The 27,596-nt window shown below is 45.3% G+C and overlaps 2 protein-coding genes across 12 annotated transcripts in view; one reads left to right on the top strand and one right to left on the bottom strand.

Moving 5' to 3' along the window:
• Positions 1-22,065, bottom strand: part of UBN1 (ubinuclein 1) — a 33,228-nt gene extending 11,163 nt beyond the window's left edge. For 3 of the 5 annotated variants that reach the window (XM_012448234.3, XM_012448237.3, XM_012448239.3), the window contains exons 1-11: positions 21,149-21,325; positions 15,495-15,782; positions 12,405-12,491; positions 11,814-11,909; positions 11,318-11,452; positions 10,503-10,606; positions 9,369-9,807; positions 2,210-2,280; positions 765-894; positions 475-593; positions 134-262 (exon numbers count right to left, since the gene is read on the bottom strand). In XM_012448234.3, the coding sequence (XP_012303657.2) occupies positions 134-262; positions 475-593; positions 765-894; positions 2,210-2,280; positions 9,369-9,807; positions 10,503-10,606; positions 11,318-11,452; positions 11,814-11,909; positions 12,405-12,491; positions 15,495-15,743 (1,559 nt within the window). In that variant the 5' untranslated portion in view covers positions 15,744-15,782; positions 21,149-21,325. The other 2 variants (XM_012448238.2, XM_012448235.2) reach the window with 2 other exon arrangements.
• Positions 22,066-22,247: 182 nt separating this feature from the next.
• The window catches only part of GLYR1 (glyoxylate reductase 1 homolog), a 44,542-nt gene continuing 39,193 nt past the window's right edge, over positions 22,248-27,596 (top strand). For 5 of the 7 annotated variants that reach the window (XR_010337346.1, XM_021673513.2, XM_012448243.3 and 2 more), the window contains exons 1-3: positions 22,258-22,318; positions 23,365-23,401; positions 24,409-24,488. Coding sequence is in view for 5 of the 7 variants with exons in the window: in XM_021673513.2 (XP_021529188.2) it covers positions 22,281-22,318; positions 23,365-23,401; positions 24,409-24,488 (155 nt within the window). In the remaining 2 variants the exon portion in view is untranslated. Of the gene's footprint in view, positions 22,319-23,364; positions 23,402-24,408; positions 24,489-27,596 lie in introns of all 7 variants that reach the window. The other 2 variants (XR_010337345.1, XM_012448240.2) reach the window with 1 other exon arrangement.

Below are 27,596 nucleotides of genomic sequence, written 5' to 3'. Positions count from 1 at the left end.
TCAAGGTTCCCGTCATGTGCTTTCAGCAGCCCTGATGAAAGCGAACGAGCCTAACCTTTGTCAGCAATAGGGGACATGCTCAGACACTGCCCCACCAACCCTCCAGAGAGGCCAAGTCCCAGTGCGGGCACACCTGATCTCATCATTCCACTGGAACTTCTTCCGGGGTCCCATTATCCTCCTGCCCCCCTTTTCTTCATCTTCTTCCTCATCTGAACAAATCCGGTCCCTCTGCTCCTTGTCTTTCTCCTCTTCCAGCATCCTATGGGGTGAACAGAACTACATGGGGCCCCAAGGTGCTCCTGCCCACCACCTCTCCCCTCACCCTCTGCACAACTGGGACTTCACAGAGAATGAGAAAAGGCCAAAGAAGAGCTAAGAGGCTCCTTTGGAAACAGCAGTACATATTGAGAAACGGGAGGGCAAGAGGCAAGATGGGAGGGTCACGCCACTGAAATGCCAGGACACACTTACTTGGCGACCTTTGCCTGCGTGTGTGCCTGGCATTCGTCCTGGTACTTGGCCATCTGCTCCGGCATTGCCCTGCCAATGGCTTCCTTCAGCTTCTGGAGAGGCTCCTTCAGACGCCCCCCCTGCAAAGGGCAGGACACAATTCAAGGCAGGTTTACACATGGCCCTTACACTTGGGATGCATGACAGGGTGATCACAAGGAGGCAGTGGGGCAGCAGATGTGGCATCAGTGAAGATTCAGTCACCCCTCCACCAGGCCCCAAAGCCAAAGGGCTTCACTTCAGTCACCCACCTGCTCATAAAGGTGAAGTTTCCGAGCACGCTTGAGCAGGGCATCCTTGCTGCAGGGCAGGAATGATGCGAGATAGGCATACACCCCAGAGCGGACCTGACTGTTCAACTCCCGAGTCTGCGCCTCTATGCTGAAGAAGAGAACACAGTCACCACTGGCTGCAGCTCGCTGCAACTCCCGTCTTCATCGGCTCCCCGTACGTGCAGAGGAAAGTTAGCAGCCAAAGGCAGGTCAGATCCTGTCTTGTAGGTCACACAATGTAACTGAGGGCCCACAGAAATACATCTTCAGCAATCAGCAAACAAGAACAACTCCCAACCTGATGAACATGGCTAAGTAATGTGGATCAAGGCTCAGGTCAAAAACAAGACCGGGAAAACAGAGCCCAGAAGAACAACCTCTGAAGCATTAAATTTCATAGAGAAAACATAAAGCTTTCAAAGTAGAAAGTCGTGAGTTACTTGGGGCTGACAGGAAATACTTCCCAGCAGCATTTCTTTATTTTACCCCCTAGTTCCCAGTTCTATCAACCATTATAATGTTAGGGAAAGCCTGACCCCTCCAGTTTCTCCATCTAAATAAGCAAAAAAAAAAAAATTCTCTTCAATGCCTTGAGCTGTCCATATTTGGCATGCTCAAGCAGGTTCCTTGTTTACACAACCCTCTCATCCACGCCAATGCTCAGGTGCTCTCTGCAGCCTACACTTCCTGACCCAAGGAGCCGATCCAGGTCCTGGCCAGGAGAGGCCATTTGCTAAAACACACCCACATACTGACAACTCGTCTTACATATACAACCTCCTCAGCTGTTGAGCAATAAGCTTCTCCTGCCACAAACTGCAACCAGGAGAAAAGATGCAACACTGCAGGCCAGGCCACAAGGATTCACTTTTCTCAGTCTGGATTTATAGAACTTTGCTCTTCTGCTTTTTAGCCCAATTCACACAGCATGGTGTCTCAGAGGCTCAGGAGTATGGGAACAGCGTTACAGGATGATGCAGGTGGCACTAGGATCAGAAGTGTGAACGAGAGGGGACCGGCCAGGGACGCCATGCAACACTTGAGGCAGAGCAGGTCCCTGAGGCCACCAGGCGATCTCTCATTCTTCACAATTCTGAGAGACAGGAAAACAACACCTTCTCTCTCTCTCCTCATCTCGTACCTGCCAAGAAATCCTCTTCTAACAGGCCATGATTATCATATGCTATTAATGCCTGCTGCCCAAGATCAGGAAGGTCTATGGCTTCTGGAGACAAGAATTTGGTGTCCCTGTTGTGTTTTGTTTTTTAATAGAAAAACAACAAACGATGTTATTAATCCAATCCTTTTATCTCATTGGTGGTCACTTTTACGCAGTTCAATTGTACTCCCATTCTCCCCTGGCTGGCTCACCCCAAGCGCAGTAATAGCAGAAACAGACAGACAGACAGACAGAAGATACTCACTCTAATAGGATTCCATTAATATCCTGGGTGAAGAACTTCTGTCTGCTCTCCCCCTCAGCAGCTCTGGCAGCCTGGTGCACAGCAGACAGTAACAGCCGTTAGTGCACTTTCCCCACATGTCCCTCAAGCTCACCCACCGGCACAGGAGTCATCACTCCATAAAGAGCACCTGTCGATACAATCACACTGCCACCTTTCGACTCCACCCTAGTCCCGGGTTAACTTCGCCTGTGATCAATATGCTCTCTTCAAACGATGCTGCAGCATCTGTGGGCTGCTAGTTCTCAGGACTTAAAACAGTCACAGAAAAGAAAATCACAGAGTCAAAGCAATTACAATGCACTTTGTCAGAGGCCAATACGGCCAACTAACCCGTGTCCACATGCTATCAACTACACCGTTAGTTGGGATTTCCATGTATCTACAGTACAAAAATAATCAAAACTTCCACCAGCCTATAGGATTTAAAGGCCTTTTATCTACGAAAATAATAATAATGTGTAGCTCTGGCACTTAAGGACATTAAAACTCTTTGAAAATTCCTAATCTACTTATGGTATACAACAAGCTCTCTATCATCCAGACCATGTGTATAACTAACCCAGCATACCACCTATTAACACAAGGTTACAGGAATTTTGGCACAGTCTTAGTTTACTTTCCAAAAGAACACAGTTAACAGACACCCTGGATGGCAAGCTCAGAGACTCCTGAAGCAGCCATGGCGGGCAGCCAAGACACTGAGAGAAGACAGAAAAGCAGACCCTGCAGAAGTTTGCATTAGGGGTTCTCACACTTGGTTGCATACTGAAATTCCTGGGCAGCTTGGACCAACTCAGGCCACTCAAATCACAATCTCTGGAAAGGAGACTCAGAAATGTGCACTCTCTAAAAGTGGCTCAAGTACTCTTTCAAAGCAACCGGGCTGACACTGATGTGCAAAGAGGGCTGGGAACCACTCATCTAAACCCAAGAGCTGCTGGTTTGAAGGCTTTGGGTGAAATAAAATTACTGAAATCAGACATGAGATATAATAATGACAGCAAACAAGGGTGATAAGGTGACTATCTAAAACGAAGGGATCAACCCCTCTGAAACTGCAGACACTGCTAACCCCTTCACCATCATCTCCCCTACTCATCTCCTCTCACTGCATCCTCTGGGGTCCCTTCCAACCATTCAAACTTCTCCATCTGCCTCCTCCACCAGCTCCTTTCCATAAGTGGACCCCAGGATTCTCAACAGAACCCACTTCTCCTAATACCTTCTTCCCCCTCAGGGCTTCAAAATAACGCAGACAACTCTACCCTCAAATCTAAACTAAGCCCTTAACCCTCTCATCTAAGCTCTGGACCAGAATTTCCAGTTACCTCTGAGTAATTTCCAATTACAGTCAACGCCGGGTATAGGCAGAGTATTGGTTACAGGACCCCCGCATATACCAAAATCCAAGTGTACAGTCAGCCCTGAGGAACCTGCCTATACAAAAAGTTGACCCTCTGTACACAGATTTAGCATCCCTCAAATCAGCCTGCTTTTGGTTAGAAAAAGTTTGCGTGTATGTGGACCCACGCAGTCCAACCCCATGCTATTCAAAGGTCAACTACACTTCTGTGGATGGATGACCTTCTGGATTGCAAACTCAACTTACACCAGACCTACTAGCTTCTGCTCTTCTGCCTGTGCTCCCCACTTCTGATAATCGCACTCCAACCTTAAGAGCGTCCACTCCTTTCTTTAGAATCCTTCAGCAGCTCTTCCCAAGCCTAGAATCAAACCGAAACTCCTTCACATGGCATTTGGGGTCCTCCACAATCTGGCCCAGCCATCCACCAAGTGGCCCATCTTCAGCTCTGCTCCCCACCGTCTCTTAGGCATCTTCCCCAGGAGGCCGGCCAAGTCTGTTGCCTCCAGTCCACTTCCTATATGCCCCCCTCAGTGTCTCTCTTTTACCCCTTAAGTCTAGCTATTTATAGCCATCTAGACATCACAGAGCTTACTTCATTCTGCTCTGTCCTACAGTCCACTGTCTGCCTATCTATCAGTCCTTTTACGTAACGAGCTCATGGAAAATAACAATGGAACCTTGGCCAGGAACGGTGGCTCACACCTGTAATCCTAACACTTTAGGAGGCACAGGTGGGCAGATCACCCGAGCTCAGGAGTTTGAGATCAGCCTGGGCAACATGGCGAGACCCTGTCTCTACTAAAAATACAAACAACAACAAAAAAAGCTGGACATGGTGGTGCATGCCTGTGGTCCCAACTACTCTGGAGGCTGAGATGGGAGTATCATTTGAGCCCTGGGCACGGAGGTTGCAGTGAGCCAGTATCATGCCACTGCACTCCAGTCTGGGTGACAAGAGTGAGACCCTGTCTTAAAAAAAAAGAAATGAGTCTTATTCATCAATATATTTCCCATGGCTGCCTGTCACATAATATTTACTAAATGTTGACTGAGTGAATGAATGAACCAATTAACAGGTACTCCTGTAAGAAGGCACACCAGAGGAAGAAAAGCTTAACGTCAAACAACCAAAACTAAGTTGGAAGAAAATATGCAAAACTCAAGCTTCTAAAGATCCCTTGGCTAGGAGAAAGTCCAGAGGGGAGAAAAGAACAGAAGGATAATGACAAAAAGGGCATGACTTTTCAACCAGCCATATGCCAATTTCTTACACTCTTGGAGGCATTCAGAATTCTACCTTGGCACTTGGAAGGTACTAGAATTATATTAGTCTGAGAAAAAAATAAAACAATTTTTTTTGCTTAAGTTTATGCTGCTAGTTATAAGATCCAGAAGCACCCTCACATTAATTCAAACTAATTAACAAGTATTTCAAATGCCACACTGTTAGACCCATCAAGAGCTTAAATTTCCAATCAAATTTTATCTCATTTTATTGAGATGGTCTCACTCTGTCACCTAGACTGAAGTACAGTGGCGTGATCATAGCTCACTGCAGCCTTGACCTCCCTGGCTCAAACAATCCTCCAGCCTCAGCCTCCCAAACAGCTGGGACAACAGGAGCACACAACCACATCTGGCTAATTTTTAGATATTTTTCTCACTATGTTACCCATGCTGGTCTCAAACTCCTGGGCTCAGGTGATCCTCCCACCGTGGCCTCCCAAAGTACTGCAATTACAGGCATGAGCCACCTTGCCTGGCCAAATTTTCTGTTTAGATAGCCATTTGTACAATATTTCAGAAGCTTTCTAGGTAATCTTTATGTAATCTTATTTTAAATATTATGTCATTTTAAAAAATATTTTTCTGAAACTTTTTAATTGCATAGACAATATCTCCAAGGGTCTGGTTTTATACTGAAGATAGTGTACTGTGGCGTTTTAAAGTAAATCTAATTAAAAGAGCAACTGAATATATATCTGACAGTCTTCCAAAAATAAGTGAGGTCCCTCACCCCTAAAAAGAGACACTCTTACCCCAGAAGTTGTGTAAATTAATCCTAAGTTAACTAGGAAATGAAGTTAAACACCCCAATCATGCTGACTCATAACAGTTCCAACAACCTTTTAAAGGGCTGTTTTATTTATTATAAGAAAAGCCACTTGTAGCCTTTTGACACCCAGCTCAAAATCTTAAATACTGTATCTGTTTTTCCTGAATAGAAGAAAGTCTGGCATGATTTCTTTTTTTAGGAAGATCAAAAAAATATTTCTTTTTTGTTTTTTTCCTACCTTATTCTCTTTGGAGCCATCTCTCCCTAGACTTCCTGTGATGAGGGGTTCTAATTCTACAGGAGGGCAGACTAGAGGGGTGGATGACATGGGGTCTCTTTCATTCCTGCTCTTAATATTGTCTCTATGTTACCCTTGACTGAAGAGGACCAAAATAGACCTGGGTTATTTGTATAGCCTGAGGCTGAGTAGCTGCCAAACTACCTCAAGACAGTAACCCAAAGGGACATCAAGCCTGAGCTTTCTCAGCACCTGTACCTGCCAACGACCAAGACAGAAGACACCATCAATGCATATTGAGAGGACAGGATAAGGCCATCAAATCACTGGATTCATTGGAGCCTATACAAGTGTACAATACAAATCAGTAAGAAACGAAAAACAGGCTAATCTGAGAACATAGTGAATGTTAGCAGAGGCATCACCAAGGTTCCCTCTCAGAGGACCTCTTTAACATACACAAGTTTTCAAAGGTATTTCTTAAAGTTTTAAGTACCATATTTAGTTAGAAGATATATCTAATTTTGCTTCCCACAAAGAAAGTGTTTTTCCCCTAAGGGATCAATACACATGGGATGAGAATCTGCTATGTATTGTGGTAGAATGCAAAACAGGATCACAGGCTAGGCACAGTGGCTCACAGCTATAATCCCTGTTACTCAGGAGGCCGAGGCACGAGAATCACTGGAACCCGGAAGGCAGACGTGGAGGCTGCAGTGAGCCGAGATCACACACTGCACTACTCAAGCCTCAGTGATGGAGTGAGACTGTCTCAAAAAAAAAAAAAAGAAAAAGAAAAAACCAGATTACTCCCACAAAGAAATCCTACTCCCCAACCCTAGCTCCCTAATCCTTGGATCTGTGTGGAGCTTGTGATTCATTCTGACCAACACTGTGGTGGAAATCATGTGATACAGCCTCTAAGGCTAGATCTCAAGGGACCTGCGGCTTCCACCTTTGCACTCTTGAAATGCTGCCCTGAGACCACCATGCCCTGAAGAAGGCCAGGATGAAAGATCAGGAAAGAAAAGCCCTGCCAGCACCTGGCCAACTTGCCAGCTGAATGCAGCCGCCTGCGTGGGTCCACAGTTAGGAGAAACAAACTGCTGTGATAAGGCAAATTTTGGGGGCAGTTTTGTAGCCAGTGATAGAAACTGATTTGTGTGTCATCTAGGATCAAGATGTAAAGTCTAACTAATCTTATAATAAAAATAAAGGAAAAAGCAGGGAAAAATTAGGGGTATAAAAAATAAAGTGAGAAACACATAACACAGCTAATGTTCCAGTTATATACACCACGTTTAATTTAAATTTTTAAAATGTGATGTCCATTTCAAGATCTAGGATGGACTCCTTATTAAGGATCCAAATATCCACATGTGGCTTTTGGAATCATATGCAATTTGTGTGTACCAGTGCATTCTTTCCCTGGGAAGCCTATCTTTCTCAGCAGATTCTCAGTGGGGTCAGGGGTCCAGAGCACTTGCACACACATGCAGGGACTCCAAGTGCCCCAAGTGCAGGGCCCTGCCAGAACAGAGCACCTGAGGACCCTGTGGAGTAGCATTAAGCAACTTTCTAAAACAAGCCACCTTTTTAATGCAACCATGAAAAGTGATGAGGGCTTTATAATAGTATTTATTAGGTAAAAAAGCAGGAAAACAGTTATTCACAACTAAAATTACAGCTGCATAAAAACATATACACAGAGGCTAGGAAAGAATACGCAAATAGAAATTGTTCTTATATTGGCAGGATGATGGATAATTTCCATACACTTTCCACCCCATTTTTCCAAAGTGTCTTAATGCTGTTATAGTAAAAGGGCAATGTGAAGACTCGAGTATCAACCTCACACTTGAATACTGCATTTTCAAACCAGAACATCAGCCTCTCCTGGTCACCACCTCTCCACCGGGACCCAGGCCCACCTTGTTTATGGGATCCTGAACCCTGTGTTTGTTATGCCCAAGAGCTAACTGACACTTGGCAATCACTGAGGAGGGACAGCCTGCCTAATGAGGTATTTACTCAGCTCCACTTTCTTGTACCACAGCCCAATGCTGTTTCCAGTTATGTCATTTTGTTGTCACTAAATTTACTTCCATCTTTGCCAAGAAAGTGAAACACTAAGTTTTCACACTAGAACACAACCTATGACAGGAGTAAGGACACGGACAAGAATTCATTTTTTTGACTTTTCTCTAACGACCAGCTCTTGTCACATAGACCTTACTTAAATGATTAAACGAGACTTTCAGAAGCTATGAAACAATTTGATTACGAACTGGAGGATTAAAAAGAACAAGGAGTAATGTTTGTTTAACATGAATTCTGAGAGCAAATATAGGACAGTAGGCTCAAACATGCCAAGTTCAGATTCAGCTACTTCCACCTCAATGTCATACTAAGAGATACTCCAAACCCCAACATGGCATAATTCATTTAAATCATTACATTCAAATACAATACTTGAATTTCCAATGCTGCACACAAGCTGACAAAGGTGAGCTAGAGATTTGAATAGGATACTTTATTTGCTTTGTATATGGTGTTCAAATATTTTTTCAAGTGAGAAAATCATTTTAGCAGTGGCTGACAATTTATCCTGCCCTAAAACACAAGGGATATTATACGGAACAATGCTTCTGACATCCTGTAAGAATCACTGGTGTAAAACCTACAGCTGTAGATTATGAGTACCACTGGAGCTGCATCACAAGTCCTGATGCTCAAGGTAAAACGTTATTTTAACTTAAAGGTAAATGACATTACAACCAATGATCCATGCCTGGTTTACAGTTAGAAATGTGTTACTGAACAGACAATTCTCAGTACTTATGGAACAATTTCCAATCACTGGAGGAAAACGGCAGCAATAGCTGCTGTATCCTAAAGGTGGTGATGGTGGGTTTTAATGGGACACAGACAGTGTTTAAAATTAAGCTCCTTTTCATTCATCACATTTGAGGCATTCTTGTAATTGCTTCCTAACACTGGATACACAACATAAGGGAGCAACTGAAACCTAGGGGCAACGAAGCATATACTCTATGTGTAACTTACATGTTTGCAAACTTTTGTCAATTTGCAAAACCCACAAAAGAATACAAAGATGAATCTCTTTCTCAGCTGCCTGCTGCCAACATCATCCGTCTATCACATAAAAGAAAGATACCGTGTGGAAAGCAAACTGACAGAAAACAGAAAGAACAATCTCCCCAGAAGAAAGCAAATTTTCCAGAAACAAAACCAAGAAAGGCCTAAAATGAAGCCTGATGGGCAAGGCTTACAGTGTTTTCTCACTCAGGATGAGAAGAGAGTTTGGAAAACGCTGACACCTTAACTGCCAATTCACTAAGGGTTTCTCTGGGCATCGAGCTTCATGCAGTGCAGAACCAACGGCAATCTGCCCAAACTGCTTCCAGGAAAGCCCAGCCACATTGTGTCACCATACCTGAGCCAACTCCTTAATGCGCTTCTCCAGGGGTGCTGGCAGGCCTTCGGGGAGAGAAGAGGGCTGCCTGAATTCCTGGTCCAATCCCACCCCAAGGGAATCGCTTCCATCATCCATATCACGGAAGGGGCTTCCTTCTGGAGACTCACTAAGCAGATGCTCCAAGTCCAAATCCGTCAGCGAGTCCATGGCAGTGGCTGCCTGGAGCAAGTCGTTGTCAGAAGTGGAGCCGAAGAGTGAGAGCAAGGGGTCAGAGGCACCCTCCAGTTCCCGAAGGCCCTGAGCTTCCGCCGACGAGACTGCAACAGGCTTATGCTCCTCCTCCCTTTTTTTCTGAGCCTCTTTCTCCTTCTGAAATTTCTTTAGCATCTCTTTAACACTTAAAGCCCCAGAGTATTTCTTCTTCTTCTTCTCCTTACTGGCATTGAGGGCTGTGAAGCTGCAAACAAGAGGAAAACTGGTCACTCAGACTACAGGACACCTCCAAAGGGAACTCAAGAGGCCTTCACCCCTGCTCCCAGGGCCATGGTCTCCAGGAGAACCTGTCACAGTCCACCCTGTTATTCCTCCTCCCTCCTCTTGACATATGGAGCTCGTTCTTGCTGAGACCAAAGCTTGAGAGTTAATACAGGTTAGCAACACAGTGTCACATAATGCTAAATTTCCGATGGGTTTTTAGAAATCACTGCCAGGCTGAAATAAAAGGTTGCAAAAAGGGGCAGGGAGGACAAGAAAAGTATTTAGAGGGAGAAAGCAGGAGCAGCAGAGAATAGCAGCAACTTGAGGAGCAGCTGGGGCGAGACCAAGTGAGAAGAAGGAAGCATGACCACAGACGACAAGGGAAAACAGCAGAGAAAGGAAGAGAACTGGGGCGGAGAGGAGAGCCCCGGAGAACGAGAAACATCAGCAGTCACACAGTGACAGGAATAGCTGCCAACACTGACAGTGGAACTATCTGACACACAGAGAGGTGCGCGTCTATGCCCAGAATGGCACTGCGGGAGGCGTGCAGGAGGACAGGAAGGCCAGGCCCTGCTGCCTCTTCCGAAGCTGTGGGGAGGAGGTGAGTCAGCTCCCAGTCGTCCTGCCCTAACAGTTCAGGCTTATCCTAGCAAAGAAGCTGCTGCCTCTCACCCGGCTTTGGAAAACTTGGACTTTTTCGATTTCTTCTCCTTGTCATAAGTGTCATCTTTTTTCTTCTTCTTTATCTTCTCACCACCTTCCTTCAATTTCCGCTTCTGAGAATTAAAGACAAGGCACAGTTACACGGCTCCCTAACTCAGGGAGCAAGTGCACTACATGGCACTGGCCTTGCTCCGCCCGGGGCACATCCTGAGACCTGTCTCATTTTCTTCATGAACAAAAAGCTCTCAGATCAGTCCCTGGACCACAAACCCACAGCATTCCCACCGATGGTGTCTCCTGGAAACACCTGGGGCTGAGATAAGTGACCATTCTGGAGCCTGAAACCTTTCTAGTTTGAAACAGTTACAAGTGAGCCCTACCTCTTGTTTTAAACACATCGGGAGTGGCAGACAGGTTTTTAAACACAGTGATCCTAAGGTTGACTGGTTTTCAGTGGGATGACAGACAGCCCTGGGAACTGAAGTCCTATACACGTCCACAGAAGAGGGTCAGCAAGGGTGGTGCACACTCCCTCACTCCACATCCTTCCCACCCTGAGGCCACTTCCAGAAATGACCCCTGCTGAGCCTGCTGGGCTGTCATGTGATGTGACACGATGACCAAGAGCTGAACAGAGCCCCCACAGGCACGTGTCCTCGTCAGGGCACACGTGTGAGAGGTGAGCTATCAACCTGGCATGGCTCTGCCTTTCCACCAGCCTCCTGAGCCAGCCTAAACCACCGTATATTCTGGCAAGTCACCTACTGATCTGAAAGGGTCACGTCAAAAAGCATTCTGAAATCCAAAAGCAAGCACATTCTAACCTTTGGAGATTTTTTCTTCTTTTCTTTAATGAAGTCATCCTCAGACTCTGATGCTTGTCTAAATTGCAGGGTTCCCGAGTTAATGTAAAATCCTCCATACTTTGTAGTCAAAGAAGCAGGAACAAGCTCATCATACTGAAGGAGGGAAACAAACGGTCAGCTCCAAGTTTTGGTTCTATAGTCCGAAGGTGAAAAGTAGGTCTCAAGAGAGAGGTGTCTACGTTCCTCTGCCACTTCCAAGAGTATGCTAAAACATCCTTCTGGTCAATCATGAATGTCTCAGCTACAAGGTGTTTTGGACAGATCTGATCATCATTTTCAGAAGAGGGAACTAATACCCGGATCAAGAACGTCATTTCATCTCTCATCAGTGCTGCTACTGCCTCATGCTGGGAAGAGGGCACATCCACTCTGATCCCACCCCCAGCTTCCTGGCCAGTATCAGGAGGAGCTACAGTGCAGTGTTTCTGACATGGCATTTTCAGTAACTACTTACCGCCTCAGAGTTATCGATGAAGGAATCGGATTCATCATAACCATACCCCATATCAATCAAGTCCTGTATTCGGTCTTTTCTACGTTTCTTTCCACCCTAAAAATGTAAAAGCAACAGATCACATACTTTTTGATAAAAACACATAATTAACTATTGCCTCAAACTTCATCAGCTATGATTCAAAGAGGTAACGCACTAACTAGAACGGTCACTCTCTCACATACACACAAACCCCAAAACCTTCTTTCCTGAACAACTTTTAACGAAGGACAGATTTCTATCTGTATAAAATGTCCTAGGACAAAAAAAGGAACTAAATGGCTTCTTATGCTTCGTACCAAAACATTTCTTCTAAGGCGGTCACAGCCCTTCTCGGTTATTTGTCCAATTACCTCCTCACACTAGCTCTGCCATGCACCTTTTCTGTACCTTAATGCATTAGATTTAATAACTGCTTCTGTTCTCTCCAAGCTTAATGCTTACTTCCGGAGCAGTGTTGTTTACATGACAATCCACTAAAGGCATACAGAAATGTGTGGAAACCTCCCCAACCCAGGAAGGTTGTTTTGTTGCTCATGAGAGAAATCTTACATATTTTTCTTCAAATTTCCGGGCAAGGGCCTCCACTTTATGCCTTTCCTTTTCTTCATCATTGAAAGGATCCGACAGATCTTTCTTCTGTAAAGAGATCATTCCACAAAAAGTAAGTCACAAAATATTCCCATGTTCTTATTCACAGAAACTTCACTGACTACTCAACACCTATAAACAATGTTTTTATGAAAAGGACAAGGTAGAAAACATGCTACCATCTCATCAGTGTTTATCTTAATTAAGAAAAATTTCCATTCATGTACTTTAGTAAAACTTCACTGAACGCCTAAAATTGCTCAGCACAGCATGAGGGGCTGCAGGGCTCAAACACAGCAAAAGGCCTTTAGAAAGAGATGCCCAACCACTAGACAACCATGTTTAATAAAGCGGACTTCCTTATTAACTCTAAAATTTACTTTATGCATTTAAAAACATTCTAGAAAAGAGTCTACTGACTTCCAAGATAGCCAATCGTTCAAAAACATTAAAATCCCACTGAATGTAGTGCAAGTTCCTGAGAGCCATTCTGCCATACTGTTTAGAAAGGTCTGAATCTGTACTTCTCTCAGTGCTACCAAAGTTAAACTCAGGCTTCCAAGACTTATTTCCATTTTATAAGCTTATTCTTTTCTCATCAAATTTTCCAGAGGAAAGCCTTAAGCTTCTTGAGCAAGAAATCTAAAAAAAAATTTGTTTTTTTTTTTTGAGATCAGAGTCTCACTCTGTCACCCAGGCTGCAGTGCAGGGGCACAATCATGACTCAATGCAGCCTAGACTTCCCCAGGTTCAGGTGATCCTCGTGCCTCGGCCTCCCGAATAGCCGGGACTATAGGCATCCAACAGCATGCCCAGCTAATTTTTTAAAAGTTTTTTATAACCCAGGAGGCAGAGGTTGCGGTGAGCCGAGATCGTGCCATTGCACTCCAGACTGGGTAACAAGAGTGAAACTCTGTCTCAAAAAAAAAAAAAAGTTTTTTATATAGACAGGGTTTCATCATGTTGCCCATGCTGGTCTCAAGCTCCTGGGCTCTGCCCATCTCGCCCTCCCAAAGTGCTGGGATTATAGGTGAGAGCCACCACACCAGGTGCTACGGTGCAGTGGTTCTGACATGGCATTTTCAGTAACTACTTACCGCCTTAGAGTTACCAATGAAGGAATCTGATTCATCATAACCATAAGTGGAAGAGGCCAGGAGCCAGGAATCTTAATTTTAGTAAGACTCCTATACCAAATATGCTTAAGACTTCAAGGCAGACGAAAAACACTAAAGACTATATGCCTCATTCAAACAAACTTTCTTATCTCACCCTCCCATCTCTGCCTACTAAAATAGTTATCAGTTAAATGATTTGTGGTATACACATAGAATGGATATTACAGAGCACACATCTAATGAAGATACCACAAATGGGGAGTCTTTCAAACACACTTATCTGGATCTTCTAATTTTTCTACAATGATCACATATAACTTGAGGGGTTATGTAACTATAAGAAATCCACCAACCGGCTGGGCGCAGTGGCTCAAACCTGTAATCTCAGCACTTTGGGAGGCCGAGGTGGGTGGATCACGAGGTCAAGAGATCGAGACCATCCTGGTGAACGTGGTGAAACCCCGTCTCTACTAAAAATACAAAAAATTAGCTGGGCATAGTGGTGCGTGCCTGTAATCCTAGCTATTCAGGAGGCTGAGGCAGGAGAATTGCCTGAACCCAGGAGGTGGAGGTTGCAGTAAGCCGAGATTGCGCCATTGCACTCCAGCCTGGGTAAAAAGAGTAAAACTCCGTCTCAAAAAAAAAAAAAAAAAAAAAGAAATCCACCAACCTTGAGCAGCACTGGATTCTATGTATACTACTCAATGCCTTGCCTACAACAGTCTTCCAGTAACTTCTGTTTCCTGACTATATGACAGAAGGTCCAGCTCTGTCCAAACACTAATCAGGATGTAGCTCTCTTCTGTCCAAGCCCTCCAGGGCCTGTGTTGTACCAGACTTAAACAATGACCATATTGTAACTTCTGTTACCTGTGGGTACCATTTTTAAAACACTGGGCAACACAGTGAGACCCCATCTTTAAAAAAAAAAATTGTGGGAGGCCAAGGCGGGTGGATCATGAGGTCAAGAGATCGAGACCATCTTGGTCAACATGGTGAAACCCCGTCTCTACTAAAAATACAAAAAATTAGCTGGGCATGGTGGCGCATGCCTGTAATCCCAGCTACTCAGGAAGCTGAGGCAGGAGAATTGCCTGAACCCAGGAGGCAGAGGCTGCGGTGAACTGAGATCGCGCCATTGCACTCCAGCCTGGGTAACGAGCGAAACTCCGTCTCAAAAAAAAAAAATTGTTTTTAATTAGCCAGGTACAGTGGCACAAGCTTGTACTCCCAGCTACGCAGGAGGCTGAGGTATGAGGTTCATTTGAGGCACTTAAAAATGCTCTTCACCAATCACGTGCAGTGGCTCATGCCTGTAATCCCAGCACTTTGGGAGGCTGAGGCAGGCAGATAATTAGTTTAGGAGTTCAAAACCAGCCGGGCCAACATGGTAAAACCCTGTCTCTACTAAAGATACAAAAAATGGGCAAAGTGGCGTGCGCCTATAATCCTAGCTACTCGGGAGGCTAGGAATGAGAATCGCTTGAACCCGGGAGGCAGAGGTTACAGTTAGCTGAGATCACACCATTGCCCTCCAGCCTGGGTGACAGAGCGAGACTCTGTCTCCAAAAAAAAAAGATAAGCAGTCTGTATGTTTTCTTGTCTGCCCCTATACTAGGTAGACAGCAAGATTCCCTTGGAAGAAAAAAATGTCCAGCATGAAGTTCTAACACTGGAACTGTCAGGGAGTGGTTTCATTAAACCTAATGTTTATAACCTAGGCACAGAAAAATTTACTATTTTAAAAATTTATATTAATTAGCTATTATTTAAATTAGCCTCTCCAAACCTCGTGCTTGCCTTGAGTGAGTGACAGGATCTTGGGGCAGCCAAAATCTCAGTAAGTCTTGCCTCCTGACTCCGGAAGCCCCACATGCACACAATGACCCCTGTGCGTTAGAGCCATAGTGCCTCTGGGAACCCAGGAGTGTACCTTGTCTCCAGGCTGAAGGCCTTTCACCTTCCCTCGGATATTCTTCACCAGCTCTGGGTAGAAAAACTCTGGGCAGCGTTTGTGATCTGGTTCAAAGAGGGTGAGTGTAATTCGAACAGCTGCTGCGGCTGGCTCACAGTCCTGATGCTGTTCTGCTCCCCCAGCCTCCTCCTTCCGGGACTTCTTCAAAAATGCAGGATTCAGGGAACCTGGGAGAGAGGTGAACTGGACCCTGTGGGGCTCCGACATGGCTACCAACAAGTCTTAGCGGGTGTCACTGCATGGCTTCTGTTAACATTGAAAAGAAGAGCCAGGTCAAACGAAGACGATAAAATGGTTTACCTGTCTAATTAAACAGATTTAAGTTTAAGAAAATTTAATTGTCTTAAACTTCCTAACAAACACTCCTGCCCTGCGTACCAGCCTCTCACACCCAAACACTGCCCTTGCCAAAATAACAAATTATCACATGCCAAAGACCTTCAAAATCACTTGAGAATCATCAAAATAGATTCTGAATCCAGAATTCTAAATGTTCACAGAATATAAATATGCTAATACATGTTATACATATTTTCTGCTTACTTCATACATAATTTTGTGTCCTGCTTTTTAAAGTTTATATTCTAGTGTGAACTTTCTACCATACCAATAAATAAGGATATTCATTGCAGCCTTGTTTATACAAGAAAAATGATGGAAGCAACCAAAGTGATAATCACGAAATAGTTGAATAAATTGTGACTTTCTAACTGATTTGTAAGGGCTCTTGATATTATACATAAATTATTATATTATAGATTTATAACACCTGTCATATCTCTTTTAAGTGCTTTTTCTTGTCTTGTTTTTTAATTTGCGGTTTAATGTTGCTTAGAGTGAGGTATGATAAGAGTCTCGCTGTTATACCCAAGCTGGAGAGCAGTGGCCCAATCACAGCCACTTCAGCCTCAACCTCCCAGGCTCAAGCAAACCACTCACTTCATCCTCTCAAGTAGCTGGGACTACCACCACCACACCTGGCTAATTTTTTCTATTTTTTGTAGACATGCCGACCCAATATGTTGCCCAGGCTGGTCTTAAAGTCACAACCTCAAGTGACCCTCCTCCCAAGGAAATGTTACAGTCAAAACTAGGCTCTTTTCCTCTGTGACTCCTCCCATTTCTTTAATGCCTAGAATGTCTCCAACCAGATCTTACAGAAGAACTTGTGTATATGGGTTTGTTTTGTTTTTGAGACAGGGTCTCACTCTGTTGCCCAGGCTGGAATGAAGTGGCCCAACCTCAGTTCACTGCAGCCTCAACCTCCCAGGCTAAAGCAATCCTCCTACCTCAGCATCCCTAGTAGTTGGAACTACAGGCCTGTGCCACCATGCCCAGCTAATTTTTTAATTTTTTGTAGGAATGTTGTTTTGCCATGTGGCCCAGGCTGATCTGAACTCCTGGGCTCAGGTGATCCTCCTGCCTTGGCCTCCCAAAGTGCTGGGATTACAGCTGTGAGCCACTGAGCCCGGCCTATATGGTCGTTTATTGATATTTTTTCACATTTACCTCATTAACACCAGCTGAATTTGCTATGCTATAAAGTATGAGGAGAGGCTCTAACTTGTTTCTTCCAGCATCAATCACTGAAGAGTCCTTCCTTCCTCTGCTGATTTGGTATATACTGCAAAGTAACATCACAGATATCTAAGGTCTGGTTCTGAAGTCCATCGGTCATATTAATCTCGTATTTAGAGATTCTTTAACCAGTCTGCGCTGTTTTGAAAAGTTTTATATGTTAATAATGTGAAGTTAAAACTCACATTTAGGCTGGGTATTGTGGCTCATGCCTGTAATCCCAGGACTTTGGGAGGCCGAGGAGGACGGATAACAAGGTCAGGCGTTCGAGACCAGCCTGACCAATATGGGGAAACCCCAACTCTACTAAAAATACAAAAATTAGCCAGGCGTGATGGCATGCCCCTGTAATCCCAGCTACTCGGGAGGCTCAGGCAGGAGAATCGCTTGAATCCAGAAGGTGGAGGTTGCACGAGCTGAGACTGTGCCATTGCACTCCAGCCTGGGCAACAAAGTGACACTTAGTTTCAAAAAAAAAAAAAACCCTCACATTTATTATCCTTCTTTATAAATAACACTTTCCCATTCCAGCCTATGTATTATTTTGACAGGTTTCCAAAAAATTCACTGTATTTTGGTTGTTAATGAATCACAAACGTGAATTTAGGAAATTCAGTATATATCGTATATATCCATACACATGTAGAAGTGTATATAGCCAATATTCACTTGTCGAATTAGGACTGTAAAATTGAAATTTATAAGATCAAATAAGGGAACAAAATATCTACAAATGAAGAGCTAAAATAATTCTAATCAGGCAGCAAAACGATAAGCAGCAAAACAGTCTGGTGCTCCAAAAGACCATCTCCCAGCACACACTAAGACGTTAAAGATTTCCCTATAAGAAACCTCCAAGGCCCTCAGGATATCTGTGATGCACTGGGTTGTGGAAATAAATCCAAACTGAAGGCTTACAGATTCCCCCACTAATAGAACCACAACAGTCTCACTTTAAGAAGGGAATCCGGCTGGGCAAGGTGGCTCATGTCTGTAATTCCAGCACTTTGGGAGGCCGAGGCAGGTGGATCATAATCAGGAGTTCAAGACCAGCCTGGCCAAGACGGTGAAACTCCATCGCTACAAAAATAAGTCAGGTGTGGTGGCATGTGCCTGTAGTCCCAGCTACTCGGAAGGCTAAGGCAGGAGAATTGCTTGAACCTGGGAGGCGGAGGTTACAGTGAGCCAAGATTGCGCCACTGCACTGCAGCCTAGACGACAAAGCAAGACTCCATCTCAAAAAAAAAAAAAAAAGGAATCCAATAGGAGGTAGGAAGGTCATCCCGGAAGTGGCAACCAGGTCCTACTCTCCCTGTCCAGCCAGTAAACACACAACCTTATCTCAGTCCAAGTCTGAGAGACTGCAGCTTCAATCCTAGATGGTACAACTGCTCCTGCAAGCACAAGCAGGTATACAAATAGGACTAAAGGATAAAGTAAGTCAAACCTGTTGTCTATTAACACTAAGATTCTGGGTTGTTTTATAATCACTATGATAATGTTCTGCTGTTACTAACCCATTTGGAACGTTTAAGAGAATCAGATACATTAAACAACGGTATGTTAGACTTACGACCTTAATTCAAAATGCTTAAGAAAATATAATTAAGTTCAAACATGTTTGAATGTTTAAAAAAATTTACATGTTTATTAGACTTATGAGAGTAGCTGAAGTCCTTGGAAAGGCTTTTTTTTTTTTTAAGTTGCCTCCTCACTCCTGTTGCCCAGGCTGGACTGCAGTGGAGCAGCACCATGTCAGCTCACTGCAGCCTCAACGTCCAGGACTCAGGTGATTCTCCTATCCCAGTCTCCTAAGTAGCTGGGGCTACAGGTACCCACCACTACACTGGGCTTTTTTTCTTTTTTTTTTTTTTTTTTTTCCAAGTAGAGACAGGGTTTCACCATGTTGCCCAGGCTGGTCTCAACTGCCTAGATTCAAGCAATTCGTCATCCTCAGCCTTGCAAAGGTTTTACTACTAAGTTCACCTCTTTAGAAGTTTGAAGTATTTGAGAGCATTGGAAATACATGGCTTTAAGTGCAGTTCAAAACATTTAAGATAATTAACTTTGTAAAAAGAGTTAATTGTATGAGGGAATTTAATCTGTTCAACTGGTGCCTTAATTGAACCTTTGTCAAAGATCAAGTTTTAAAAAAAAGTTCTTAAATTTGTAAATAAAACAAGATTTGTGAGTAATACTTAAAAACAGCTAAGTTTTTAAATACTCAACGTTAGCCCAGCATAGGGGCTCACGCCTGTAATCTCAACACTTTAGGAGGATGGCTTGAGCCCAGATCAAGACCAGCCTGGGCAACACAGTGAGACCATCTATACAAGAAATACAAAAATCAGCTGAGGTGTGGTGGCATGCACATCCACTCCTCAGTAGGCTGAGCCGGGAGAATCCCTTGAGCCAGGGAGATTAAGGCTGAAGTGAGCAGTGATTGTGCCACTGCACTCAACCCTGTGTAACAGTGCAAGACTCTGTCTCAAATAATAATAATTATTATTATTAATAAATATTCAACTCTAATGACTTGAACATTATTTTAAGTATAGAAGTCTACACACAGAAACATCCCTCTCAAGGCTGGGTACAGTGGCTCACTTCCCGTAATCCTAGCACTCTAGTAGGCTAAGGCAGGATAACTGCTGGAGCCTAGGAGTTTGAGATCAGCCTGGGCAACACGGTGAGACCTCATCTCCAAAAAAAAATTTTTTTTAATTACCCAGGTGTAGTGGCACACCCGTGGACTCTCAGCTGCTAAGGAGGCTGACGTGAGATGATGGCTTGAGCCTTGAGCCTGGGAAGGTCCAGGCTGCAGTGAGCCACGATCCTGCCATTGCACTCCAGCCTGGGCAACAAGAGCAAAACTCCATCAAAAAAAGAAAAGAAAACGATCCCCCTTTTAAAGCCTCAGCCAATGTTACTAAGAAAATATTAGCCTTCCCTGTCCCTTGGTTATTCTCAGGAATTTTATATTTTTTCTTACTTTAAATATATCCTTTTAACCATTATATTTTCAAACTGGTTACTGATGAAACAGAAAAACTAACAGCGTATTCCAATTTATAATGAGTATCCTTCCTGAATTCTTATTTTAATGGCTTTTTTTCAAAATAGGCAGACCTATCATCCACAGAAATGAGAATTCTGTCTTCTCTTTTCCACAATTGCATTTCTTATTTTTGTTTCCTGTCTTATTGCATTGGCTAGAACTTTCAGGATATTACAAAATATATTCTTATTGTCTAATCGTAATAGAAACGTACCATGTTTCTGATGTTAAGGGGAATACCTCTAGATTTTGATGCAATGTTGATTTGAGATTTTTTTTTGGAAACGGAGTCTCTGTCGTCCAGGCTGAAGTGTGATGCCGCGATCTCAGCTGACTGCAACCTCGCCTCCTGGGTTCAAGCGATTCTCCTGCCTCAGTCTCCAGAGTAGCTGGGATTACAGGCATACGCCACCACGCCCGGCTAATTTTGTATTTTCAGTAGAGATGGAGTTTGACAGTGTCGGCCAGGCTGGTCTCGAAGTACTGACCTCGGGTTGCCCGCACGCCTTGGCCTCCCAAAATGCTGGGGTTATAGGCTTATGCCACCATGCCCAGCCAAGATTCATGTTTTTAATTAAGTTATTAAAATATCCTTCAATTCCTCACACACTCATAATTTTAAACTTAGGAACATGTTAAATTTCTATCAAATTATTCCCTGATAAATAACGCTTTAAAAATCACTTTTGTCTTAAAAACACACACTCAGTACATGACAGTCTGTGCAGGTATTTCATGGTACTTCAGGGGAACTTATCTCCAAATAATCATCAAGCTGCTGGACAACCCTGTAGGCTAAACAGCGACTTGCAACCGAAACCTCTCAACACCACAATGCATTGGGGAAGTGCGTGTGGACCCGTCACCTTTTCCAGCAGGCAGTGACTCAACAAGAGACCGACACCAACTTTAGGTCAATCCTTGACACTGTGGTGTCTGTAATTGGGACTAGGATCTTTTGCATAATTGTTTCTACCTGGGCTGCTGAAGTTTGGGCCCGCGTTGCGCTCAACTGCAGTTAACACTTCTTACTTCACGGTTCAGTTTTAAAGTGTCCGAACTACGCCCGGCATCTGTCTTCCTGTTGTCACAACTTTTTCAAAAGTGCAAAAACTAAAGCAAGGCTAACGGAAGAGCCCGGTCCCGACAACGACACGCACCTTTGTCCCCAACGCCGACGCGGGCCGCAGACGTCCTCCCGCGGCGGTCCTCATGCCGGCCAGGGCCCCGGGCGGCCGCGCAGCTAGCGGTCGGCTCCCGAGTCGCAGCTCCCGGCGGGCGGGCGGCCCGCGCCTCGGTCCATGGCCGGGTCCCCGCGCCCAGAGAAGCTTGGTGTGCCGCGCCGCGCGCCGGTCCAGGAAGAAGCGGAGAAATGCCAACTCGACGTCCGCGCAGCCACTCCGGGGACACCAGGAGGTCGGGGAAGCAGTCGCCGGGCGCCCCGGGAGAACTTGCAGCGCGGGACCCCGCGCTCAGACGCCGCCTCTGAAAGCGGCCGTCGGGAGGAGCGCTCCAAAGAACCCGGGCGGCGGGAGGGGACGGGCGCGGACACCCGGGCCTCCCGGCCTGCGGTCAAGCGGAGCCGCCGGGCACGGGAGCCCAGACCTAGGCGGAGGCTGAGTTCCAGGCCGCGCCGAGCTCCGTCAGGGCAGCTCGCGGGCACAGCGACGCGGCCGACCTGCGCCTCGGGCTCGGGAATGGCCCCGGGGCCCGCGCCGGACTAACGGCCGTAACGGAAGCGCCAAGAGGGGAGAGACGCCGACTCAAAAGCCCGGGGGCGGGGCGGGCCGCGAGGCCGGCTCCCTCTTGCGCTCAGCCGGTCGCACAGTCGCCGCCGCCGCCTCAGACCGCGGACGCTTCGTCGTCACGAGCCGGAGGGAGGGGGAAGGAGCCGGGAATCTCTGCGCTCCGGCGCGCGGAGACCGCGGCGCTCGCATCACGTGCCGCTTGGCCGGCCAATGAGCCCCGGCAGGCGCGGTGACGTCAGAGTAGCGGCGTGGCCGTTGACAGCCGGCCCCTGTCACGTGGTCTGGCTCACTCCAATGGGCGGCGCCGGGGCGACCTGCTGTTCCCGGCGGCCCGTGCGTCGACGGTGGTTGGATGGTAAGATGGCGGCTGTGAGTCTGCGGCTCGGCGACTTGGTGTGGTGAGTCCGGGCGGCCGGGCTAACCGAGACGCGCCGGGGAACTGCCCGCCTGGGCGCGGGGTTCGCGGCCGGCCCGGGAGCTGCCTTTCTGTGCGCTCCAGGTCGCGCACAGAGGGGAAGAGAAGGTGCCGGCGCTTGCAAGAGGCGCCGGGCGGAAGGGGCAGTCCAGCCCCGGGGGACCGAGGCCGAGAGTGGCCACGGCGGGCACCGGCTCTGATCTCCGAGGCCGCCCGGGAGGGGGCTGCACTCGGGGCCCAGATATCGGCTGTCATGGTGAAGGGAGCCGCTGGTGCCGCGAGGCTTCCTCGGACGCCGGGTCCCCGGGGTCTTGCTGCGGCTTCCCAGAAAGCAAAAGCGCCGGTGACCAGACCCGCGAGTCCATCTCGGCGGTGCCAGTCGGTCAAAGCCCTGGTTGCAATGCAGCCGACCTGTGCGGGCGGCGCAGCCGGGGGTGTCTTAAATCGGACTGCCTGCGTTGCCCCGCGAAGAAACCGCGGGGGGACTTCTCCTTTCCAACCGATGGCTTGGCAGTGACCAGTGCCGGCTTGGGTGCCTCCTGTGGTCTGCTTCTGTGTCCCAGACAACCGCCCGAACCAAGACTGATTGTCGCCGCCTCCCTCGAGCTGCGTAGCTTGTTTCTCCACCCAGAGGAAGGCTTCCATTAGCATTTGTCAAAGCCAGGCAGGTCTCCTGTTGAATTAAATCAGACTTAGGGAGGGGAAGTCTGTGTTTACAAAGGAAACTGTTCTCCCGCCCCCGTCATTGAGAAGCTCTAGACAAGTGACTTTTGACAGTTTTATTCTGTATTCATTATCAACAGAAGAATGGACATACGTTGTACACATAAGTATACAATTTTACGTTTTACTTACGAGGGTCTTGGGCCCAGATGTGAGAGACAGGTTAAGAACTCTCGTTTACAAGCTTTTGTTCCGGTACTTGAGGATGCCAGCAGAGATTTAGAAAAATTAATAGCGTATTTAGTGGGTTGAAGGAGCTGGACGGGCTTTTTGAGGGCAAGTGCTGACTCTTTGTGTTTTCTCTAGGGGGAAACTCGGCCGGTATCCTCCTTGGCCAGGAAAGGTGAGTGTCTTGCTACTAAAGGAAGATAACTGAAGATGGGTATGAGGAGGTGGAGAATATAAAATTCATTCCTCTAAATTTCTAGCATTGAGTTAAACGGGGCCAATTCAGATGGCACTTAGAATTTTCTTCCCCCGAGTTTTTTTTTTTAAGGCAATACAGTATACACCAGATCGTTTAATCTGCTCCAAACACTATTTGTTGATTTAGAGGAGGTTTATGAAGTTTCTTTTTTTTTTAACCCAGGAAATAATTCTAATCTGAATTTAGCTTCATGTTTAAATGTAACAAAAGGAGAAGAAAATATAAATTATCCAGGAAGAGAGAGAAGTCTAAATGTAGGTTAGTGAAAAGCCGAAGTATTTTTGTCCCAACTAAGTTTAAATCTTCTTTCTGTGTTACCATATGTGCTACTCCATTGCCTCTTTGCAGAAGTTTGGCATTCCAGATTTTGCATGAGGTGATCTATCATTGCTTTCCAAATGTTCTGTTTTTATATTCTTGTTCGGAGCCCAGGAAGTGTCTTTAGATGGTCTCTTTGCAATATGGTGTTTTCTGTGCTTCATTTGTCCTTTGTTTTCACTATTTCCTATCTCAACTCTTCCTGCACAGGAAGTATTTCAAAGAGTAGCCTCTGCATTTCTTCTATAACCAGTGTCATATGTTGAGGGGGCAGCAAGGGGGCAGGGGATGCTGTTGATTTAACTGCTGGTAAAGCAGGGCCACTGCAGTGAAAGGGATATTGTGTTTACTAAGCCCTGCACTACATGTTAGAGATTGGGAACTTCTAGAATATCTGCATGTTTCCACACATCTCAATCGAAAAATGGGAGATTTACGCAAGTACTGGCCTTGGGTTCCATTTTGTACGTGAAGAAATATGTTTATAAGTAAGTCTTTTAATTGACTTTTTTCTTACCAATGTAGAGCTGTGTAGAGACTGTGGAGCCACTAGAAAGTGGGCTGCTATGTTACCAGCCATCCTTTTTCCCCCTTTTACTCTCCAGATTGTTAATCCACCGAAGGACTTGAAGAAACCTCGTGGAAAGAAATGCTTCTTTGTGAAATTTTTCGGAACAGAAGACCAGTGAGTAGTAGTCACCAGGAGTCTCCCTTTGCCTTTCTTTCTGTGTTACCTGGAGTTTGAGCTGCTTTGAGAATATTCTAAAGATCCTTAGTTTAGTCTTCTTATAGTGTATAAGACTGGCATCTAATTCTGGCTTCATACCTAAATAAAGGTGCAATTTTCTGCAGAAATTGTCTTATAAGAGCCATGTTGAGTTCTCTTTTAATGCTATATTATCATTATGGTTCATGCATGAGGCATACAGTGAAAACTAAAATTTTATTTATCTTAATAAAAGTAATTGTACAATCTTGTTCTCATTTGTAAAACTAAGTGATTTGCTTTGACATTATTATAGTAAGTCTTTTTACCAGATCTGTCCTAAAGTTGAGCAAACCAAGACCATTAATCTGAGACTCTTTGACCGTATAGCATGTCACAGTGAGGGGAAGAACGTGTATTTACTTGAGTTGCTAGTGATTTGTTTAGCTTTCTCATCACTGCATCAAGTTGCTTACCTCAGTCTAGCTAGATGGTTTGATTTCTTTTTTTCTTTTTTTTTTTTTTTTTTTGACATGGAGTTTCACTCTGTCACCCAGACTGGAGTGCAGTGGCATGACTTCAGCTCACTGCAACCTCCACCTCTCAGGTTCAACCGATTCTCATCCCTCACCCTTCCAAGTAGCTGGGAGTACAGGCACATGTCAGCACGCCCAGCTAATTTTTTTGTATTTTTAGTTAAGACGAGGTTTCACTATATTGGCCAGGCTGGTCTCAAACTCCTGACCTCAAGTCATCTACCCCCTTAGCCCGCAAAGTTCTGGGATTACAGGCAAGAACCACCGTGCCCAGCCAGTTTTATTTCTTTAAGTAGTTGTATTTCTATTTATTATCATTATAGGAAGATACAGGCTTAGATTTGAAAAAAATGTCTGTGACTTCTCTGGTAAATCTAATTCTGATGATTAAAGTATTTCTTCGTAGAAAATGATATGTTATAAACAGTATTCTTCACTCATCCAGGAGTTTTTATGTCAGAGTGCTCTTCCTGGTTTCATGTTTACGGATATACCCAGCCCCCAGTTCTCTATCACAAGCCAGCTTAGCAGCCTGTGGTGGCAATATTTCAAGGAGATCATTGGCCTGGAGCTGTGGAGCCAGAGCTTCTGGAAGAGGGAATGTTCTTATAATTCCAGGGATTTAAAAAAGAAGATTTGGCTGGGCATGGTACCTCAGGCCTGTAATCACAGTACTTTGGGAGGCCAAGGTGGGCGGAGGTCAGGAGTTGGAGACCAGCTGCCAACATGGCAAAACTCTCTACGAAAAATACAAAAATTAGCCAGGAGTGGTGGCGCACAGCTGTAATCCCAGCTATTTGGGAGGCTCAGGCTTGAGAATCACTTGAACCTGGGAGGCAGAGATTGATTGAGACACTGCACTCCAGCCTGGGTGACAGAACTATACCCTGTCTCAAAAATAAAATTCTAGAAGAGGGAGAGATCAGTGGAGAGCCATGAGATCCAAGAAGACTGACAGAAGAGACGGAATTGGAATACAGCTCTGGAAGATAAATAGAATCTAGATGGGTGGGGACTATAGGGGCATTTCAGGCAGCGGGGATACTATGAACAATTGGCATTAAGCTGGGTGATGTGGGAAGGGAGAGGCTCTCTGTCTGGGGTAACGTGCTTAGGAATAACAACCAATATGGTTGGCCCAAACTTCATTAGCTAAATGAATAGTTACACAAGCCTGAAACAAAAATGGGAACTCAGTCTCATTATAGGGAGCCTGAAAGCCATTGTTTCCTTATGATAAATTTTTTTTTTGAGACAGGACTGGAGTAGCATGGACATGGCTCACTGCACCCTTGACTTCGCAGGTGCCACAGGTGTATGCCACCATGCCCTGCTAAATTTTTTACTTTTTTTTTTTTTTTTTGAGAGACAGGTTCTCACCATGTTTCCCAGGCTGGCCTCAAACTCCTGGGCTGAAGCAGTGCTCCAGCCTCAGTCTCCCAAAGTACTAGGATTACGGGCGTGAGTCATGGCACTAAGCCCCAATAATTTTTTTTTTTAATAAATTTTTTTTTTAATCCTAAAAGACTAGATGAATAGGCTGGGCATGGTGGCTGACACCTGTAATCCCAGCATTTTTGGAGGCCGAGGTGGTCAGATCCTGAGGTCAGGGGTTCAATTCCAGACTGGCCAACATGGTGAAACCCCGTCTCTACTAAAGAATACAAAAAAAAATTAGCTGAGCAGGGTGGCTTGTGCCTGTAATCTCAGCTACTTCGGAAGCTGAGGCAGGAGAATTGCTTGAACCAGGATCCGGGAGGTGGAGGTTGCAGTGAGCCGAGATCATGCCACTGCACTCCAGCCTGGGCTACAGAGCAAGACTCCATCTCAAAAATAAAAATAAAAAAAGGCTAGATGAATAAACTGTGATCCTTGTTTATAACAAGTGCTAGAAATAGGACACAGAAAACTGGAGTTGAGTGAATTTCAGAGCTTAACCAGGCAAATAGGTGAAAACAGTGGTGATGTGCTTGCTGCAGACAAAAATATCCTAATGGTGGTAGTGGTGGTGATACCATTTCTAACTGACTCAAGTTCTTTGGAGGTTTATAAACAAGTGGGATACAAGGCAACTGCTAAATGCAGTATTTTTAACCTTTTAAACTCCCTTGATAGAGTTCCACATTTTTAAAGACTATATAAAAATGAAGTCACTGTGTTACTAATGTGTGATCTTTTTGTGAGTAGGCAGTTAACTTAGCAAAAGGAAATGAAGGGTAAGGATGTACAGGACTTCTCTAAAGGAGGATCACTTCCTTAGTGACCAGTGCTGGGGCAGATTTTATTTAGTGTTTTTCTATTAAGGCAAGATCTCCATATTAGCTTGTGGCAGCAGATTACTTTGGGGAAAGAGCTCTGGATTGGTTACCTGCCCAATGTGCATTCAGGTACTGGTTTCACCCTGCTCCATGATCTGGGCAAGCTATTCACCTTTCTAAGCCTCTGTGTCCTCCACATAAGGGGATGATACCCCCTACCTCATAGGAAGGAAAAGTAGTATAACTTGTGTAGTGTGGCTTGGCACACAGCAAGTGTTAGCAGATATTGGGCC

Source organism: Aotus nancymaae, unplaced genomic scaffold (assembly GCF_030222135.1).
Source record: "Aotus nancymaae isolate 86718 unplaced genomic scaffold, 86718_ANA_hifiasm-v0.15.2.pri h1tg000049l, whole genome shotgun sequence".
Taxonomy (NCBI): domain Eukaryota; kingdom Metazoa; phylum Chordata; class Mammalia; order Primates; family Aotidae; genus Aotus; species Aotus nancymaae.
This window is presented reverse-complemented; position numbering and strand designations above follow the sequence as displayed.